This window comes from Scleropages formosus, chromosome 16 (genome assembly GCF_900964775.1).
Source record: "Scleropages formosus chromosome 16, fSclFor1.1, whole genome shotgun sequence".
Lineage (NCBI taxonomy): Eukaryota > Metazoa > Chordata > Actinopteri > Osteoglossiformes > Osteoglossidae > Scleropages > Scleropages formosus.
The window spans coordinates 22,758,713-22,780,005 of record NC_041821.1 but is presented as its reverse complement, the minus strand read 5'-3'; the positions used below and the strand labels follow the sequence as shown (position 1 = coordinate 22,780,005).

Below are 21,293 nucleotides of genomic sequence, written 5' to 3'. Positions count from 1 at the left end.
AAAACTCAAAAACAACTTGCTACCATGCAATTTTGCATTAAGTTTTCCTTAATAAGCCTGCAAAATGCAAATAAATAAATGCCAGTCAGAAGTGACTGACTGACTGACCACTATAATCCACTTTTGTAAGCAATACAGAAAAATCATGTCATTATGATGAGATTATTGTAATGCCATCATTTCATGCAGCCTGAACTAAATCCTCACTGCTTAATTGTGCTTTTAACATGCTTTCAGGACTTTGGTTATGACCTCAGTTTAAAAATTAAAAAGTAAAAGCCAGTTGAAAATGCTTCAGTGATGATGCACTTTTTTACATTTAAAATACGAGGTCTTAAGTATTTCCATAGCATGAAATGAAAGTAATACTGCAGTTGCAGAAGCTTTTAATTGGATTTCCCTTATACACTCCAAAAGTCTTTAAAGTGGGTTGTATGACACACACACACACACACACACACACGCACACACACGCGCACACACGCACACACACGCGCACACGCTTTCTGAACCGCTTGTCCCATACGGGGTCGCGGGGAACCAGAGCCTAACCCAGCAACTCAGGGCGTAAGGCTGGAGGGGGAGGGGACACACCCAGGACAGGATGCCACTCCGTCGCAAGGCACCCCAAGTGGGACTCAAACCCCAGACCCACCGGAGAGCAGGACCCGGTCCAACCCACTGTGCCACCACACCCCCCGGTTGTATGACACTCCCACCGAAATAGACGGAAGTCCCAAAACAAAATCTAGCTCATTTTTTATACGAAGCAACATCTTACATCTGCAAGACGCAGAGGGCCATGGGAAGGTTGGTGGCCTAGTAGTTGTGGATAAAGCAAAGTGGCCCCCTGCTCCTTGTTCCCAGGTGCGACGTCATTGTCCTCTGCACCTCGACTGCTTGCACTTGTCAAACCAGCCCACAGCGCTGCCAAAGCCACTGAGACTGAAATTTAACTAAAAGCTGTACTGGATGCTCGCCAGTAAAACCAAAGGTACTGCATTATGACTTCACGTGACTGTCCTAACTCCTGCTTACTACTCTCGGAGCAAGACATTTTCAAAAAAGAAATGCAATTAATTTTGTGCAGGTGTAATTTTTTCTATTTTTTGCAGCTTCTGGATATTAAATTTCATCCAACCTTTTTGTCAGTTCTAGTAATACGTGAATGGAGCCTGAGCTAAAAAGACACCAGCATTATTTTGAATGTTTTCTTGACATTTATGATAAGGAAACATGCAACAGGAAAGAGGTTCCATATTTCAGAGCCCTGTACTTGATTGTAATGACTGATAGAAGTTGGTAGTTTTACCTTGAGCCTATATTCAAATTCAATATTTTATTGGCGTGCGGTGTAACAAGAGGAAGAGCTACCTAAACAAGTACCAGAGAGGGTAGGAAAAAACAAAGTCCTTTAATTAAAGAATCAAACAACTCAAGCTCAACCAAGTCTAACCCACACGATTCATCTTCTCCCCATATTGTCTCCTGCTGTTCTTTCGTGCCTTCTGCCCAGCTGCTATTCATCCTGATAGCAATTAGACCAGCAGATGAGAACTGGGCATCATTAGCTCTTGGGTCACGTTAACGGCTGTCTTCTCGTTTGGGATACTCCAGTTCATCCACCTGGCTCACAGGTTATAAGTTTAAAAACAAATATGAGAAATTCAACCAATTCTAAAGTATTTAGTTCTTATTGAAAGCAGAGAAGGTATTGTCCTTCGTTAAGTCATGCTTCCAGGTGATGTATAATCCAGCAATATGTGTGATTACAAAAGGTCCGATAGCACACACATTTTCTGAACCGCTTGTCCCATACAGGGTTGGGGGGAACTGGAGCCTACCCGGCAACTCAGGACGTAAGGCCAGAGGGGGAGGGCACACACCCAGGACGGGACGCCAGTCCATCGCAAGGCACCCCAAGCGGGACTTGAACCCCAGACCCACTGGAGAGCAGGACCCGGTCCAACCCACTGCACCACCGCACCCTAGTCTGATAGCATTGAGGTTCAATTTACTATTGCAATTAATCATTTGTTTTGAAGAAAAATAAAATGTAATTTTAATTTTATATTTTATTTTATATTTTTAGCACCTTAAAATGTGTATATCTTATATGTATCAGCACTCACATATAAGCGCTCACTACAACCCAACCAGGCTGTTACTCTCCTCCACTTCAGCCCAGCTTGGTGGTCTCACACACAAGAGGTCCAAAATCAACAAAGATTTTTGGCTCTGGTCCTGATGTGGTGCCATGACCTCGCGCTCTCACTCAGAACTGCTGAATCTTTCTCTACATTTAAGAAGGGTCTCAAAGCTCTCCCCTTTTTGATTCACTTCTCCCCTTATCTAAGTGCTCGATACATGTGTACCTGTTTATTATGTTCAATAACTTTTAAAAACAACTTTATTAATAATTAAAAAGCCTATATGCAGCTCCTCAAGTGATGTATACTGGTTCATATGGTGGCATGAGACAAAATGTAAACAAGAATTACGTATGTGAATTCATATCAACATCTCTCCCCATGTTGATGTGACGCACTTTTTGTATTGTTCTCTGAGATATTCATTGCTTTGGAGAAAAGTGTTTGTTAAATGGATAAATGTAAATGTAATACTCAAGGTACAGTATTTGTTTACTGAAATTATTCATGTGACAGAAACGCTTAAGTTCTGTAGTTCTCTGATTTTGTGAGCTACTTTAGCATTTAAAACTGTAACAATAATGACTGGCGTGCTCATTTTTTCTGTTCAGATTTGCAAGTTTTCAAAATCACACAAGTCTACTTTATATGCTAAACATTTAGCAGAGCTAGGGATGCCTTATCTATATGCAAATTATAAGGTATCAACTTCAATAACAGTTGCACAAGGTGTCTCTAAACACGCCATTGCTTCCATTTGTCTGATTGCCAGGGTGGGCTTGCGCTAAATGTATCATCCAGTCTTAGCGGGAGACTGGAGAATATAGACAAGGGAGGGAAAAAGGAATAGATAGTTAAGGACATATCAGATGGGAGATAATGAGCCTCATTTCAGTTGCCCACTTTATAAATCAACTAGTCAATAGCCGTTAAAAAAGGAAAATTGAAATAGTTTTCCTTTCCGTAGGAGGGAAAGTGTCTTTTCTCTGAGGCACAGGAAGTAAAGATTTCTCAAAGTGAATTTACACAGATTTTCTGTTGTTTCTCCCAGAGATGGAGTGAAAGGAAAAAAAAGCAATTTTGCAAGACAAAATGACATAATTTCATAATTTTGTCAAAGGCCTGTTTTCATAATGTTAGTAGCATTTTGCTCTGTCGCTTGCAAATTAAGTGTCCAGTGGCACAATTCCTACCTCACTGACAGGGTAGAAATATATTGAATTAGAGCAGGCTATTGAATCAGAGTGCAAAGAAGCAAAGGAGAATGCGAGTGGCCATCTAGTAGTGGCACTTAATATTCCGTAATGCTCACGGCACAATTTACAATGATTTCGTTAGGTAATCTCCTTATAGTAAATATCATTTAATTCTAGTGCCACATTTCCCACTGCTCACTTGTAATATTTCTATATTCACAGGGTAGATGTGAAGGTGAGGGTTATGCTGCTGTCTCCATTCCAAACGGCTCCCGTGCTGAAAATGTGCTGAAAATCACCTACTCTGCAGTTTTTTAGACAACATTTCTTGTTTATTTTGCTCTAACCAGTGCTTGAAACAACCTTAGCAGCAGTTTTAAAAAGTGCATGACACGGTTCAGCAGGGCAGGCAACCTTCAGCCATCCTGGAAAGCTTGATGTGAGACCACCGTTTGTTGGCAGTGGGGTTACACTCTGCAGCTCACAGCTTCACCTTGTGTGTTAAAAGAAAAAATAATCGGAAAAAGAAAAAAAAAAAACATTTTGGCAGCACCATAATAGGAATGTTAGATTTTGTGTCACCCCTTTGGAAGCGCTTCGAACTGGACTGAATGTTCAGCCTCACTTCACGTGACTCAGTGTCAGTCCATGGCACTGATTCCAGACTGTGCTCCAAGGCCCTGTCTAGGAGGTCTTTCTCACCAAGCGAAAAGATATGTAATGTTAGCAAGTATTTCTTACATTGACACTTAATCAGCACATGACCAGACCACAGTTGAGGGCATTACAGTATTTTTTTAATGTTTCTTTACAGAATTTTCAAAAAACAAGTGGTTGTCTAGTTAAATTTCACTAAACATTCAGTAAATTGAAGCAGATTGTTTCAAAAACTGCATAATTTAAAGTGAAGCAAGCATATAGCTCTTAATAAGTTTTTTTTTTTTGGAAATGGAAGAAATTGCTGTATACTTCACACCACCCTCTCATTATAAGCACACACACATTTTCAGAACCGCTTGTCCCATATGGGGTCGCGGGGAACCGGAGCCTACCCGGTAACACAGGGTGTAAGGCTGGAGGGGGAGGGGACACACCCAGGACGGGACGCCACTCTGTCGCAAGGCACCCCAAGCGGGACGCGAACCCCAGACCTACTGGAGAGTAGGACTGCGGTCCAACCCACTGCGCCACTGCACCCCCTACCCATTATAAGCAATGTTTCATTATAAGCAAATGTTGTGTAGTGGTATGATACTTATGTTCTATTGTTTTGCAAACACTTTTCTCCAGAGTAACTTACAATGAATTCTATATAGTAGGGGGTGTGGTGGCACAGTGGGTTGGTCCTGGTCCTGCTCTTTGGTGGGTTTGGGGTTCGAGTCCTGCTGGGGGTGCCTTGTGACAGACTGGCATCCTGTCCTGGGTGTGACCCCTCCCCTCTGGCCCTATGCCCTGTGTTACTGGGTAGGCTCTGGTTCCCCGCGACCCTGTATGGGACAGGAGGTTCAGAAAATGTGTGTGTGTGTGTGTGTGTGTGTGTGTGTGTGTGTGTGTGTGTGTATTCTATATAGTGTTATCAGCCCATACACCTTATTCACCAAGGTGACTTACACTGCTAGATACACTACTTACAATGGGTCATTCATCAATGGAACACACTCTCTCTGTCACTCACACACTATGGGGGAACCTGAACAGCACCTCTTTCTGCAGGAGGAAACCAGAGCACTCAGAGGAAACTCACACAGACATGGGGAGAACATGCAAACTCCACACAGACTAACCAGGAATCAAACCCTGGTCCTCTCACACCACCCAGGTGCTGTGAGACAGCAGTACTACTCGCTGTGCCACCATGCCACTCAAATAGTGAAATGAAACATGATTTGCAGTTTAGAAATATATATAGTGAAGTAATAACTAGTGAAAATTTAAGAAAATATTTTTAGTATGAAAACATTTTTAAAATATTTTTAGTATTAATAATATATTTTTAATATTTTCTAGTGAAAGCATACCACTCTAAATACATAGCACAAAAAAGTTTGTTAGATTTCTTACAACCTGTTTACATATAACAAGATTAAAACAGATTTTGGAAATAATCACAATCTTGATTTATTGGAATCACCAGCCAGTCACAAGATCAGACTCCTCTCCCTTTTATTAGCCTTGTCATGCAAGGATGAACTGTATTTATTTAGCTAATTCTTTTCTCCACAGCTACTTACAGTGCTGAGTATCTTATTATTATGTTCTAGCCATTTTTACAGCGGGGTCATTTTCACTGGAGGAAATCAGGAAAGTACCATGCTCAAGGGCACTACACTAGAAGGTGGGATCCAAACCTGGGTCCTTTGAGAGCAAGGTGATAGCTTTAACCACTATGCCACCTGCTGTTTCATGAAGAACCTTATACAGGACCATACCTTAATCCACATCCTATAGACAAGTATTCTCATTTATAGAAGAAGTGAGCAAAATATTTTCTCATTCTCAAATCTGACAACAGCTGAGCATTGACAATACAGCAGAGCAAAGAAAAAAAAGACCATTTATGTATGGGTTATGACATTTTCACATAGCTTTTATCAATTTTATAAGTCTTAATACTGGCTTCCATGTATGCTTGAGATAAAAATCTCTTTAAGATCAAAATGTAAAGAGTTTAAAATCACAGGTTTGCGTAGGAATGTTTTATAAACGAGGACTCGGGGCAATTGAACTACAGTCCTGGAGATCCAAGTCCATGAGGTTTTAGTTCCAGTCAAGCAGTGAACCACCTAATTTAGCTTATAGTGGTTTCTTGATTGGACCCATTTCACTCACATTTAATTGAGCATTTTGTGGTGTAAGGAGAGCTGAAATAACCTCCTTTTCTCAGCCTTCCAGGATCAGTGCTGAACAGCCCAGCTGCAAACTGTGTCTGAGGTCCCATATTACAGGATTTCAGAAACACACTGCCAGCTGCCACCTGCATAGCTCTGGAATTCATGATTTCTTTCGAACCCAAACTCAAGCCCTTCTGAATTTTGGCCAAGTCGAGGACTGCCCTTTACAAAATGGACATGTAAAAATCGAGCCACGGATGAAGCATGATGACATAATTTTTATTATGTGATGCTGACACAGTCTTTTGAGTGGAAAAAAAAAAATCTCCTGGTTGAAGCTAGTTTTTCTCCTCCAGCAAATTTATCCCAGAATGAAACTATCATGATTCATATAGAACAGACCTTGTGAAGAAACTATGGTAAAGAAAGTGTATAAAACATTTCTTGATTAAATGCAGCCTCATTTGGCAGCAAATTTACATTTATTCATTTAGCAGATGCTTTTTTCCAAAGTGACATACAATAAGTACATTATATCAACAGGAGAACTAAATCAATAAATAATAAAACAATATTGATAAAAATACTGGTTATTTATTGCAGAGATGCAACACCAAATATTTTTTCCATTATATTTAAACACTACCCTAAATGTGCTTACGACAAAGCATAAACAGGCAGACAAATACAAACGCAGTGCAGTGACGTTAAACTTGTGAATTATTTATAAACCAAGACAACTTTGCAGCTTTTTTTCATACTCTCTGAAACATTGGGTTCAAGATCAAGGCGCAGCAAGAAACAGAACATGGGCTGAAGTCATAATTTAGTCCAACAAACCTTTAAACTGACATACTGTTGAGTACAGACAGTTCTGAAATGTTGTGAAGATTAAGTCATTTGATTGCAGCATCATCATGACAGCTAATCGCACGCACTTTCTGTACATAAAATCACAACTAATTTGTTTTGTTATTTTCTAGCAGCTGACAGAGTGATATTGCTCTTTGTTGGCAACTTTTTGACCCATTTATACATTTCATTGCATAATACATTAAAAACGATACTCTCACTATGTGTAAACTCATATGAATGAGGAATATCATTAAAACATTCATTTATTCGTTTAGCTGACACTTTTCTCCAAAGTGATGTACAGCTCAGAGTTAACAAAAGTACTTTTCACCAAGACGGACGGAAAGATGCAGATGCACTAAATACAGTCACTTAAGAAGGGTCACGAAGTACAGTCTCTTATTTTAATATCACCGTTTTTGCAAATATATATTCCACATTACAGAAAGCTGTATATGGAATTTATAGAGGGATCCAGGATTTTTTTTTCACTGATGTGGTGAAAGTTTATGCCTAGGAGATCGGAATAAAAGTGGTTCAAAAAGAGATTTGTTTTGAGACTTTTCTTGAATATTATGAGGGATCTGGCAGTTCTGAGGGATGGAGGGAAATAATTCCAGCACAGTGGAGCCAGAATTGAGAACCCCTGGAATTCTGTGCTTGGGTCCACCAAGTGCACAGAGAAGGAGCGTAGAAGTGTGTGACTGGAGTGTATTGAGTGATCAGTTCCTACAGGTACCAGAAGGAGATCTGTCGACGCTCTTGCAGGACGTCACCAAAGTGTTGGTGCGATATGAGCAGCTACAGGAAGTCAGTGGTGAGACAAGGAGGGGAGATTCACAGGAACGATTTGGCAAGTCAAACAATTCACGCTACAGCATACTGTATCAAAAAATGACTCTATCACCTATACCCTTCTGTTATTTCACTTTTAAAGGGAAATATTTCACTGTAGCTTATGATGTTATTGTTTTCAATTTGTGGCCCCTGCATTGTCTGGATTTAACCAGGGAAAAGAGCTTTTATCACAGTGAAAAGAGCACACTGAACATGGAGACATGGACTCAGTGTTTTTCTGAAGATGAACTGAGATGCAATTAACTGCATATGTAACTGTAACCGAATCACAGAGAAATATCCAGCTGCAGAATAACGCGTTCAGTCATTCTGCCTCCCCCTCCTGCATTAATAAATGCAGCACTTAAAATTCAATTTGAGAGCTCTCATTTACCCAGCTCTGTTTTTTAACGCATTTTATTTTATTTTTGTTTTTTATTTTTTATTTTATTTTTTTTTTTTTTTGGCGCAGTGTATAGCAAAGTGAGGCTGGTGAGGGCTGGTTTTAATTCCGCCTGTTGTTCTCAGAGGCGCCGCTGTTCTGCCTCAGCAGCCGCAGGGCACCAGGTGCTGCTGTTGACAGCTCTGTAGACAGATTTTCCCACTCACCCACTCGGTGGGCACATTTCCCCCCCATCCCCCCCCGTGCCTCCATCACAGCACGGCATGAAAGCAGCGCAGGTAATTGGAATGATCAAACCCCGTTTTCCCGATAATGTGCAAACTATCATCACCTTTAATGAAGTGGATAGTGGCGAGAGGCCTGCAGCTGAGCTGCAAAACAGACTCGATCAAGAACACATCTTTAATTTCCAGAAACCATTTAAAATGAGTAATTTGGACTATTGAGTGAAAAAAAAGATTTGCAATCTTTCTTCTGAAAGGATGATTTCCTATTGATCTGTTTAAAAATCACATAATCAGCATATCGTGTGGTTGTTGCTGGGAGCGTTATTTCCAAAAGGACTTTGTGTTTGATTTTCCTTCTTTTCCTCCCCTCAATAAGCCAACCTGGTCCCAAAGGTGAAGCAGCCCCCTGTGCATTGGCATGCAATCCCATTTGTACCATCAGCTGTCTGGAAAGTGTAGCTTGTTAACTGTACACTTCAGTGATCCCTGCCAAGCGAGCCTACTGGCAGCAGCACCCCCTTTAATGGCCATCACACAAGACAGCACCGACCAAAAAGAAACAGCGAGGCGCATCCTTGATGTCATTAAAACAACAGTTCAGGTTTCTCCTTTCTAACAGCTGCCCACACTGGTTACGGAAGTAGGGGGGCACGGGGGTTATGGGTGACAAAGTTTCCATGTCATGCGGAACTTGAGGTAAGACAGGTAGATCTGTTCCCCCTCTGCGGTCTAATGGGACGAGCTCTGCACTGGTTTACATAAGTGCAATCTATGAACATATGAGTCGACTGAATCATTTAAAAGTCACGCTGGCATGCTTGTCAAGAGCAACAATCCAAGATCAGCTCGAGCAGCAGAGGAAGGCAATACAGCGGACAAGACGCAGAGCTCCGTCTTAAATCATTGAGTAAGAGGCATGGCTGGTTGTTCTAAAATTAAACAAAAAAAAAAAGAAAAAGTCATATTCAAGTGGACATGTTACAGGGCATTTTTTTCTTGTACAAAAGACAAAATCTGCTTTTCTCCAGCAAGGGCTTGAGTCCCTTGACTTGTATAGTATACATCAAAATTTCTTTATTATCGCTGTTATCGAGGTGGCTTTCACATTTATGTTGTCTTAATAGACAAAAGTTTTGTAGATGTTACGGTTTTTCAATTTTATAGGTAAATTTGCTCATATTTAATTCTGATTAAAAATGTAGTCACCTTCTCCAGTCTGAGTGATGGGAAGCGCATTGGGTTTTATGTTTAGTATGTCGGGTTTAGCAGACATGCAGCAGTTTACATAAGCGAACAGAAATTGGTTTCAACAGCTGCCCTTCTACTGACTTGCGGCCTTCATTGTAGAGAAGGAGGATAAATGAATAAGTATTTCATTCAGGTAATTACTAATAAAGCTGTGCGGGACTTTCTCATATTGAACCGGCTTTTGGTAGAAAACTGTTAGCCATTGTTTTTGTGCAGCGAGATATTGATTTCTGTAACTTTAATGTCTTTTTAATGATTCGCTGAACACGCAGCCATGCAAAATAAGAGAACAACAAGCCCAAGTCTTCACCAGTATTTGTTTACTGCAACAGGAAAAAACAGCAAACGCCATCTGTTAACAAAGACAACCGTATGACCCACTTAGAATTACATTTTAATGTAGGGCCTTTGCTCCTTTATCTACATAAAAGATATGTTTCCATTATATTCAAATATTCCAGTGGCAAAAGTTGAAAATGCTGGCAAAAAAAGTGGAATCAAACATGTGTACTTCAATAAAAATGTATGAGCACTGGATTTTTTTTAAACATTGGATTATACCATGTATACCATGTATATAATCCCTTTGAGTGGTGGCGCAGTGACGCAGTGGGTTGGACTGGGTCCTGCTCTCTGCTGGGTCTGGGGTTCACGTCCTGCTTGGGGTGCCTTGCGACGGACTGGCGTCCCGTCCTGGGTGTGTCCCCTCCCCCTCTGGCCTTACGCCCTGTGTTACCGGGTAGGCTCTGGTTCCCTGTGACCCCGTATGGGACAAGCGGTTCTGAAAATGTGTGTGTGTGTACACTGCATTGTTTGGTAGAGCTATGTTTTGTGTTATTAAGGTATGTGTCAGTCGGCTCAGCACATTGCTTCGGCGTCACGTTTGCTCACTCCTATTCATAGATTTGCTCCAGTTCACCAAGGTTCCGTGAATGGTTCTTAGTGACTGCTCTTCTCAAACTGCTGATAGCACTGAGTTCTCTACCTTGGCCAGGCCACTCCAAGAAATTCTCATTGTTGATGAGTCACTATAATGTTGTTTCTCCTCTGTGTTTAGGGTCTTTGTATTGCCCCAAAATCAGCATCCTTTCAGTTTTGTTTTGGACAGAACGAAACATATCTCTTGCATTTATTTTGTATTACCCTTACATCATATATTGGATTCACAATTCAAAAGCAGAAACTATAAGCCAGCATTATGAGGAACTCTTGGTAAAGTTTCTTGATGTACCTTTACTGCATTCCCTACTGCTGAACTCCTGATCACTGGCATCACAGTTGTTTCCCTCACAAATTTTTATGTTTGACAGTGAGTTTTAAAGGATAGTTTTATGTAGCTGGTTTCGTGCACCATCCCCTTCTTGGTTATTAAGCTAGCCATACTTTACAATATATTCATGCACTTAGACCTTGTTTTCCACCCATTCCCTCTTTTTTACATCTTCACTTCTCCTGCTTAACAAAGGCTCCCTGCAGGGTTTTTATCCAGTAAATTGGAACAGTTTCTTCTCGGATGCACAGGCTGAGGCCAACAGTAAAACAAATAGGTATCCTCATTAGAAGAAGGTCTTTCACCTGTTCACCTTGAGTTATTAGCACACAGGGTCTGAACACTTATGCAAATGCCATTATTTGTGTTTCACTGATGCATGGATGAGTGACCTATTGTAAGTAGTGTATCTCGCAGTGTAAGTCACCTTGGTGAGTAAGGTGGGTGGGCTGATAACACTACATAGAGTTAATTGGAAGTCACTTTGGAGAAAAGCATCTGCTAAGTAAAAAAATTATTATATAATTTATATTATATTATTATAGAAATTTCTAAGAAGGGTTCAAAAACATTAATTATACATGTTTCACAAATGTTTCATCATATCATACATGTACATGCACATGTATATGTGTACATATATGTATGGTAAAAAAGACACAAACACATATATGCACATGCAGTTTATGAAGGAAGAAAAATAAAATTTGAATTTATAGACAAGTTATTTTTATTTAATTATGACAGCATATACACTCACTCAGCATTTTATTAAGAACACCTGTACATCTGCTTATTTATGTAATTAGCTACTCAGCCAATCATGTGGCAGCAGCACAGCACATAAAATCGTGCAGATACAGGTCAGGAGCTTCAGTTAATGCTTACATCAAATACCAGAATGGTGTCAGTGATTTTGATCGTGACATGATTGTTGGCCCCAGACGGGCTGGTTTGAGTATTTCTATAACTGCTAATCTCCTAGTGTTTTCATGCACAACAGTCTCTAGAGTTTACTCAGAATGGTGCGAAAAACAAAAAACATACAGCGAGCAGCAGTTCTGTGGATGGAAGCGCCTTGCTGATGAGAGACGTCAGAGAAGAATGTCCAGACTGGCTTGAGTTAACAGAAAGGTTAGGGTACTCTTTGCAACTGTGGTGAGCAGAAAAGCAACTCAGAATGTAGAACACATCAAACCTTGAGGCGGATGGGCTACAACCGCAGAAGATCACATTGGGTTCCACTACTGTCAGCCTAAAACAGGAAGTTGAGGCTGCAGTGGGCGCAGACTCACCAAAACAGCACAGTAGAAAACTGGAAATAAGTAGCCTGGTCTGATGAATCTCGATTTCTGCTGAAGCACACAGGTGTTCAAAACAGCTAAGGAAATCATCGGCACACAGCTACCAACAGTGTAGGACACCTACACCACATGTTGCCTCAGAAAGACGATGCGCATCATGAAAGATCATAGTCACCCCGCACGGCACTTTTCTCTTTTTTGCCATCTGGAAAGCGGCTCAGGTCTATTCGAACCCGCACTGCTAGGTACAGAACGGCTTTTACCCCACTGCCGTAAGAGTATACAACACTAACCAATGTGCCACCTTTCGTAACTAGAGTTGGACTGCTCCTCCCAAGCACATTGGTATATTACACTGTCACTTTAAGCATTCTCATGTTCTGAGTTCTCTGGCTGTCTGCTGTTATTTATTGTTATTATTGTTACCATTATTTATTGTTATTGTTATTAGCAATACTCACTGTCATGGTCATTGTTTTGTTTTGTACAGTATTTCTCTTGTTTTTGTCCATAGTCTGTGGAGAAGCATTCAAGAAGAATTTCATGATACTTGTACACGGTACTTGTACCTATGACAACTACAGCCTATTTGAGTATTATTGCTGACCATCCCTTTATGGCCACAATTTACCAATGTTCTAATGGCTACTTCCAGCATGATAATACACCATGACACAAAGCAAAAGTCTTAAACTGGTTTAATGAACATGACAGTGAGTTCAGTGTTCTTCAGTGGTCTTCCCAGTCACCGGATCTGGATCCAGTAGAACACCTCTGGGATGTGGTAGAATGAAAGATTCGCACAATGAACATGCATCTGACAAATCTGTAGAAACTGCATGATGCAATCATGTCAACATGGACCAGAATATCAAAGGAATGTTTCCAACAACTTCTGGAATACATGCCACAAAGAATCGAGGCTGTTTTGAGAGCAAAGGGAGGCCCTACCCAGTATTACTATAGTATTCCTAATAAAGTGTTCAGTGAGTTTATGTGAACACTATATACACACATAACACTAATTTAAACTTTACCTTATGAAAATGGACTGAAAACTATGTCCATGGCTGAAGTGCATTATGAGAATAAATATATATGTAACGAATATACAGATTGACAGTTTATTTAATAGAAAACATTAGCTACAAAGTTACAATGTTTCAAAGACGTAGGTCAGCAAAGTGTCGTACAACGTTTGCATAATATGTAAGGCTTCAGACTTTCGGTTTTCCAAAAAAACTGTTTTGCTATTACTAACGATGGTTTTTCTTTATTTTTTCAAGACAAATTTATCTTTTTTTAATTTAGTGCCAAAATTTGGTGCCCCTGAATTTCAGCACACCTAGCGTGGCTGTCTCCATTCACCTAATTATAAAACCAGTCCTGTCTGCAGGTCAGATGCTGGTGCAGTTGTAATGCTGCAGGACTGCAGGACAGCAGGACAGCGGCTGGATTATTGGTTTCCCATGATGACTATGCTATGATTGCTAGACCTGTGTGAACTGTTTCTTTGGTTGGGAAGCCCAGCTGGTCCTGATTTCACCGTACCGGCCCATCAGGGGTAAATAGGGCCAGCTAGGTGTAATGGCAGGTGATGTAGCGAGAGAGATGAGCATTGAAACTTGAATACAGTACAGGAATAGGTATGACTATTTTTGGTTTATTTTCTTGCCTTCTTTCTTACTTTTAGCTGTGGATTATTAGCCTGTATTTCAGGCATTTCAGTTCAGTTTCTTAAGAGGTCGCTGTCACTTTTTATGCTGAACCTTCTTTTAAAGAGCCTTTCGAATGAGCACTTGTCATCTTGCTTGTGCGATTGCCTCTATGCTATTAGAGACCCAACATGTAAATAATGATTCTAAAGGAGACAGAATGTTGGCTTTGCAAAATAAAATTAACTCAATAAATCTGACACTCCACACTACACTTTGAACGATACTGTGGGAAGATGTGCAACCCGGGGGGGTGCAGCGGCGCAGCAGGCTTGGCTGGGTCTCTCTCCCTGGTGGGTCTGGGGTTCAAGTCCTGCTTTGGGTGCCCTGCGACAGACTGGCGTCCCGTCCTGGGAGTGTCCCCTCCCCCTCCAGCACTGGGCCCCGCGCTGCTGGGTTAGGCTCTGGCTCGCCGCAACCCCGCTCGGGGCAAGCAGTTTCAGACTTTGTGTGTATGTATGTGTGTGATGTGCAACCATGGCGAAGAGATTGGTTTGGTCATGACTGGTGTGTAAATGTCAGGTTGGTGTTAACTGCACACTCATTACATTCAATACCAGTGTACATTAACCACCTCTATGTGAATACAAACTTTTTTTGTAAGTAATGAGCTCAATTTATGAATAGTAATAAAAAAATATAAAATACCATTGCTACATTTTAAACCTTTACAACATTGGCTATTTGTAAAATGTGTGTTTTGTATAGTGTTATTGGTTTCTCATACCTCTCTCCTGAGGGGTGGAATGAGTTATGTGTTGTACTGCTGTATCTGTAGGCCATTCCAGTATACAGTATGTAATATGTTTGCAGTTTTAATAACTCTGTGTGATTCTGTGACGTCCTTATCTGGTCAAAAAAGTAATTTGCCTTGGACAAATGTCTGCAATATATAATAAATATTTGATTTTTAAACATTTTGTAATAATAGATGTCAGCTGGCAGGAATATTATCTTTTTTTTTAAATTGAAACTACAAATCATATACATTCTTTCACTGTATAATAATGATTCAAAATTAATATGTGCATGGGTTTATAAAAGTCATGATTAAATTTTACCAGGTTTGTTCCTTTTATACTACAAGTACTGTCTGCAGGCGCACAGGAAATGTCTCACAGTATGTGCAAATGAATACCAACAGGTGACAATCATAAAATGACCAGCAGCACTCTAGTAAAAACATGCTGCTGTTACACCCACTGTTTACTTTAATGAGGCTTAAACTGGGAGAAGATCTAAGTATCATACTGAGTAAAATTTTGAAAGCACACTGCAGCTGAACCACCGATGCTATATGTTCTGTAGCGATAGAGTGAGCAAAAAATATTTGGATTTTGACATTGACAGCATTTCATATGACAGTTCATCCATTCATGACAAATCATTCATTTCTAACCATTATCCATTACGTGACAGTAACCAACCACTGAATTTTCCACTGAATCCGTAACATGAGCAAAAAACAAATACAGGTATAAATAGGAATATCAAACTGGTTTCTCTAACATATTGGAAGAAAAATGTGTCACCATGGTAAATTACTCACTTAAAATACTGTATAGAACTATAGGGGACAAAAATACAACCCCAAGTGAAAACAGAGGAAGGAGAATGTGTCCTTACAGTAAAGGTATCCCCCACCTGGGAATAACAAGCTTTGAACATACATGTACAAATACATTAATCTTTAAACATTGCCCCAGTTGCCCATGCACCTGGTAAAATGGTTTAAAAAAAAAAAAAGCTGAAATAAAATACATAGCCCAAATGCCACAGGGGACAATTGTTAAAATTTGCTGAACAAGACAGAAAAACAAAACAGGTGTGGGTAAAATGTGTTGATTATTAAATGTGAGATGGTCATTTAAGGCTTGCTAAATACCACTTTAAAAGCATACCGCAAACCGCTTTGATCTACTGTTATTTGTCTGGGTATAGATTTGAGGAAATAATATTTAGGCACAATAATGTTTTCCTTTATACACAGTGTATACAAAAATATTAAATGTTTTATGTATGTGCAAAATTTTGTCACTGAGCACTTACAAACTTCATTCTCTAAATATTAAACCTAAAAAAATAGTTAAGTATTTACCTGATGCTATTCTCCAAAGTGACTTACAATGTTCTTCTACCTACAATTATCTACCCATTTATATAGCTGGGTAGTTTTTAACTGAAGCAATTTAGAGTAAGTACCTTGCTAAATGGTACTACAGCTGGAGGTTACGTTCCAACCTGCAATCTTTGGGTGCAAAGGCAGCAGCTCTAACCATCACAGGACCAGGTGTCCCCATTTTAGAACTGGGTAATTTTTATTTGAGCAGTTTAATGCATCTTGCTTAAGCATACTACAGAAGTAGCATAATTTAAACCAGGGTCTTTCGAGTCTAAGGAGGCAACTCTAGCCACTATGATGCTTGAAAGTCCAGAAAAAGATTCAGAAATGACTCAAAGGCTGAAAAATTCAAAGTTACGTCCAAAAGTGCTATTACCGCTGAAATCATTGTTGAAAATTTATTTTAAATCAGTACTTTGGAATAAGGTCCAGCTTGTCATCTCAGGTTATGTTGAAGGTAATCTCTTGCCTTGGCTCGCTTGATCTTCGGACCGAAGGCAAGCAAGCAATTCCCATGTGCTGACAGCCGTTTTACTCACTGAGAAGCCAAATTCACACCTTGTAATGGACCCCCACTTCATGAACACTCAGAAGGGGGAAAGAGAAGTGTTAAGGATGAGGCTACTTTTATTTAAGATCCTTTATTCAAAATGCCTGTTTCCACAATGTAACTGAACCATTAGGAGTATAATTCATGATGCTTTATAATGAACATCATTGCTACTGTTTGACATTCAGTGTGGTTATAGAATGTCAAGGAAAGGTCAACAGAAATGCATATATGATACTGTTTTTCTACAATAATGTCAAGATTTTTGCTTAAAACTCCAGCAAAAGCAAATGAATTATTCAGAACAAAGGAAAAAAGGAATTTCACTGGTGTTAAATAATTTTTAGGCACAGGTAATAACACAATGACATTTCACTGAAGCAGTCAGGAGAGGGGAAGAGTACCTAGGGACAATGATAAGAGTAAAACAATTACAGTGAAAACTAGAGCTGAATTAAAACTTTTTTATTTTGTTGGTTTAATTTCGGTCTTACAAAATAAACTTGAGTATAAATCAACAATAACTAGTGTGAAAAATAGCTGCTTTCTGACTACCAATATAGACAAGTGATACATATGTACATTGCAGTGTCTCTGTTCTGAACAGATCACGAGATCTATGCTAAACTTCTTTTAAGTGAAGAGCTGAGGTACTGAAAATCGCTGTGCTTTACAAATTACTATCTACTTTTTGTTGCAATTTGACAATTAAATAGACTCGTTGCTTGTCTGGCAACTGAGGGCAAGTTTTCACATTTGTGTTCATGTATCACTGGGTGTTGAAGAAAAAGCAAACAATGAAAAATGCTACCTTAAAAATGGAGCAATGGTAAAGTTATAAGAATATGGAAGCAAAACATTTCCGAGGGTTAGTTTGTGCTACATGAATGGCAAACACATCAAATATATTTTCACTAGGAATACTTAACTTTGCTTAAAGGTAAAAAAAGGCCCGTATTTGTACAAAGGATAAATTATGGCCCACTAAACTGTAGACATCATTTAAGCTTTTTCATATATTAATGTCTTGAAACTCTCTATCAAAATGCATTATGGCTGAAAGTTTGCAGTTGAAATAAACTGCAGCAAAACCAGACACTCTTTTTTCAGGGGTTAAAACAGGGTACAGCAGTAGCATGTGTGAACCAAAAATACTTAAAAGGCCGAATAAATAAATCAAGAAATAGAAAAAAGAGAGGAAAAGGGGAATCTGTGAACTGTGCTCTGTGAAAATGTCCGAGGTATTAACGTATGCATGTGATGGGGAGAAGGGAGAGGGGAATTGTATGATAAAAAGCTCTTTGACACACATTCTAATGAAGAGCTGCAGGACGCCAAGCCCTCCACAAAAGTCAGTGTTTCTTTATGGGGCTCGATGAAAGCTGTGCAATTAAGGTGGTCACTTATTTGTGTCAACAGACTGCAGCCGGAACGAAAAACTATCATTGACCTTTTTGTTTAGAATAATCCAGAGATCACGGGTGTCCAAAGGCTGAAAAGAGGATTTCTATAATAAATGCTTTCATTTTAATGCTGTGTTCTAAGCAAGTTGCTAGGGATGTATCTTACAGGGGCACAGTTTCGGGAACGCAATTATTCAGAGTGACAAAGTTTTTACGAGGTTCAGATGCTACGAGGTACTGTGATGGGAAGAATAATTTCATGCGCTCTTAGTTGAGCTGTTGAATAAGATATGGTTGAATAAGGTATGACGACAGACACTTTCAAATCACCAACCATTAGCAGGCCTCTTCTGAAGATGAGACCTGAAACATGTCTAAAGTAGGACACAGTTTTTCAGCATCTGAAATGATCTGTATTTAGTGCATAAGCAATATCCCACTTTTTTATATTCATAGGTCATTCTGTATGGAAATACACCCATTTTCAACATCCAAATATTCTTTAGTGAATCATTTTAACTACAGTGTTATTCACACCAATTTGTCCTCGTGGATACAACAGAGCTCGGTTTAATTTGACGGAACAACAAGAGGCGTGGGGAGCCGGGTCTACGCTGTGATTTTTCCAGCCTGCTTGAGGCAAAAACCTCCCCCTGTGAAGCGTGGGCCGTCCGTCCGCTGAGGCTGGATCTCAGAGTGTTCCACCTGGGCCAGGCTTCTCTCCTTATCCCTGCAGAATGACACGGAATACAGAGAGGGAGGCACGACACTTTCACTGACTTGATTATTATCGTTTTTATTATTAATCTTCTGATGAGTCAATGACTTGTTGAAATCCGCTCACATTTTTACGAAATGGTATGCTGGAATATTTTCACTCAAGCAACTGATCTTAAATACCTTTCAGACATGCTTCTTCAGAGACTTAAGGTGACAACCTTCAGGCTACAAGCTGGTGTCCTTAACTACTACTTGCTGCCCGAGGCCAGCCTTTCGACAGCGTTAAGAAGCAGCTGGTGTTACTGAGTGCTCTTTCAGCAGCTCTCCGTAGCAAAGGGCGTCATTACTAATTCTGTGATTCGTGCTACCAGACCTGCCTCCTTTTTCATTTTACAAACCCCTCAAAGATGTCGAGGGGCTGTGTAATTTGGTTTCATGGACCGAGTCATTAAGACATTTGGCAAGTACCAAAACAACTGCTGTGTTCCAGAAAGATGCAAAGCAAAACAAAAAACAATATGATGCATGAGAGTTTGAATATGCTGACTCCCGGATGTCTGTCCAGACATCTGTGAAACACACTTTGATCTCGTTCCATTTAGGTGACTTGTGACATCACTGTTAGCTCCAGCTAATGCCTTCTGACAATCTGGGAATCTGGCAGTAATTAAATTTTCAAGGCTCTACAAGGCATAAAGGAGGGATATGCTTTTAAACATCCACACTCTAATCAAGCTCGTGGTCGTGTTTATTCAAGGGTGGTGAGTTAAGGAAGCGTGCAAAAGAATCCATGACAGACGTCCCCTGCAGTGCACATAAGGAGGCTCATCCTGGCATGATTCACACATCGCTGTTCAACAATGGAAACCTGCTTTGTTTCTGGAGTGACAGCACTGCGAAACATCCAAAACGTTAACGGGATCACATATTGAGCTTTTTTCAGTCATCATGACGGATTAGCACACTGCTGCGTCTGGGCGGTAATGGATGTTAGACTTCTTTTTCGAAACACGGAAGTATCACAGTCAATGGTGCTTTAGGGGTAGGACCTACACGTTAACGGAAACATGCAAAACATGACCCAGCATCCTTGGATGATGTTTTCTGTAGGACTTTGTGTATTCAAGTGGAGGGGGTGGTTTTCCACTGCCACACAGAAAGATTACGAAGCGTACCAAACAAGTGTCAGAGGGTCCAGTCTCAACCTGGGAGCTGTTTCAGCCATCAAACCCAGCCATTGGAAACTGTTAACTCCTAAAGAAAGACTCAGTCCAGGTGTGACACTAAATATGTTTGCCAGAGCACTGGGGTGACTTCACATCATCACTGATCACAGCCACATGCCCATCTGACAGGTTCTATAATTACCTGCAGACAAGAAACAAAGATTTTAAGGACCACCAGTTAGAGGATACTCCCTACTGTGTCAAACTGCTGCCCCCTAGGGTACACAAGGGGATGCGGGGATCAGGGTGGGAGGAGAACCATTTCCACTAAGCCCACAGTATCACGCTTATCCCTGCAGTAGAGATTACAGGGAAGGCAAGCGTAGCATGCACTGTGGCCCGAGAAGGTGCTATTACAGATGGACCAATCAGCATTGAGCCCCGTCTTCACACCACCGCAGTGTCAAACAGGTGATCCTCCAAAGCACTGCCATGCACCTCGCAAAAAGATTCATACACGTGTCATTCAGGCTGCGTGTGTGTGTGTACTGCTTGTTCCCATATTTGTAATAGAAGGAAGTTTTATAGGTGCTACTCTTTCGGAGGTGCCGTTTGCAAATCAACATGTACAACTGTGTAATGGAAAATGTTTCCCTGACAAATGTGCCCCATGATTGTAATTTGGCTGTTGTTTCCAGCCAACTGAGTTGGGGAACATTTGCCGTCTCAAACACATAATGGCTGCAGAGAAAATAAATCCATGTGACCTACAGATTTATTTATTTATTTTATTTTATTTTATTTTATTTATTTTTTTTTTTATGGGGGCACGGTGGCGCAGCGGGCTTGGCTGGGTTCTGCGCTCTAGCAGGCCTGGGGTTCGAGTCCCGCTTGGGGTGCCTTGTGACGGACTGGCGTCCCGTCCTGGGTGTGTGTGTGTGTGTCCATAGCCCTACGCCCTTTGTTGCCGGGTTAGGCTCCGGCTCACCGCGACCCTGCTCGGGACAAACGGCTTCAGCGTGTGTGTGTGTGTGTGTGTGTGTGTTACTTATTTATTTAGTTTTCTTTTTTTATTTGCACAGGCAGAACAAAAAGCCTTGATTACAATTCATAACTAAATTAAGAAATAAATAAATATTCAACAAAATTTGTTACAAGGGTTTTTTTAGTGCCTCTGCTGCCATGTATTTCGCTCATACTTCATGTATTCAGCCTCCACCCACTCTTTAACAACTAGCTATTAGAACAGGTAAATTAATGGGACTATTTAAAATTGTACAGAAATACCACTACCAG

General features: G+C 40.4%; 1 protein-coding gene across 1 annotated transcript in view; it reads right to left on the bottom strand.

Moving 5' to 3' along the window:
* Positions 1 to 18,660: 18,660 nt before the first annotated feature.
* cfap58 (cilia and flagella associated protein 58) overlaps positions 18,661 to 21,293 on the bottom strand; it is a 49,909-nt gene continuing 47,276 nt past the window's right edge. Inside the window, exon 18 of the mRNA XM_018750841.2 lies at positions 18,661 to 18,841. Coding sequence (XP_018606357.1) covers positions 18,721 to 18,841 — 121 coding nt within the window. The 3' untranslated portion in view covers positions 18,661 to 18,720. The remainder of the gene's footprint in view (positions 18,842 to 21,293) is intronic.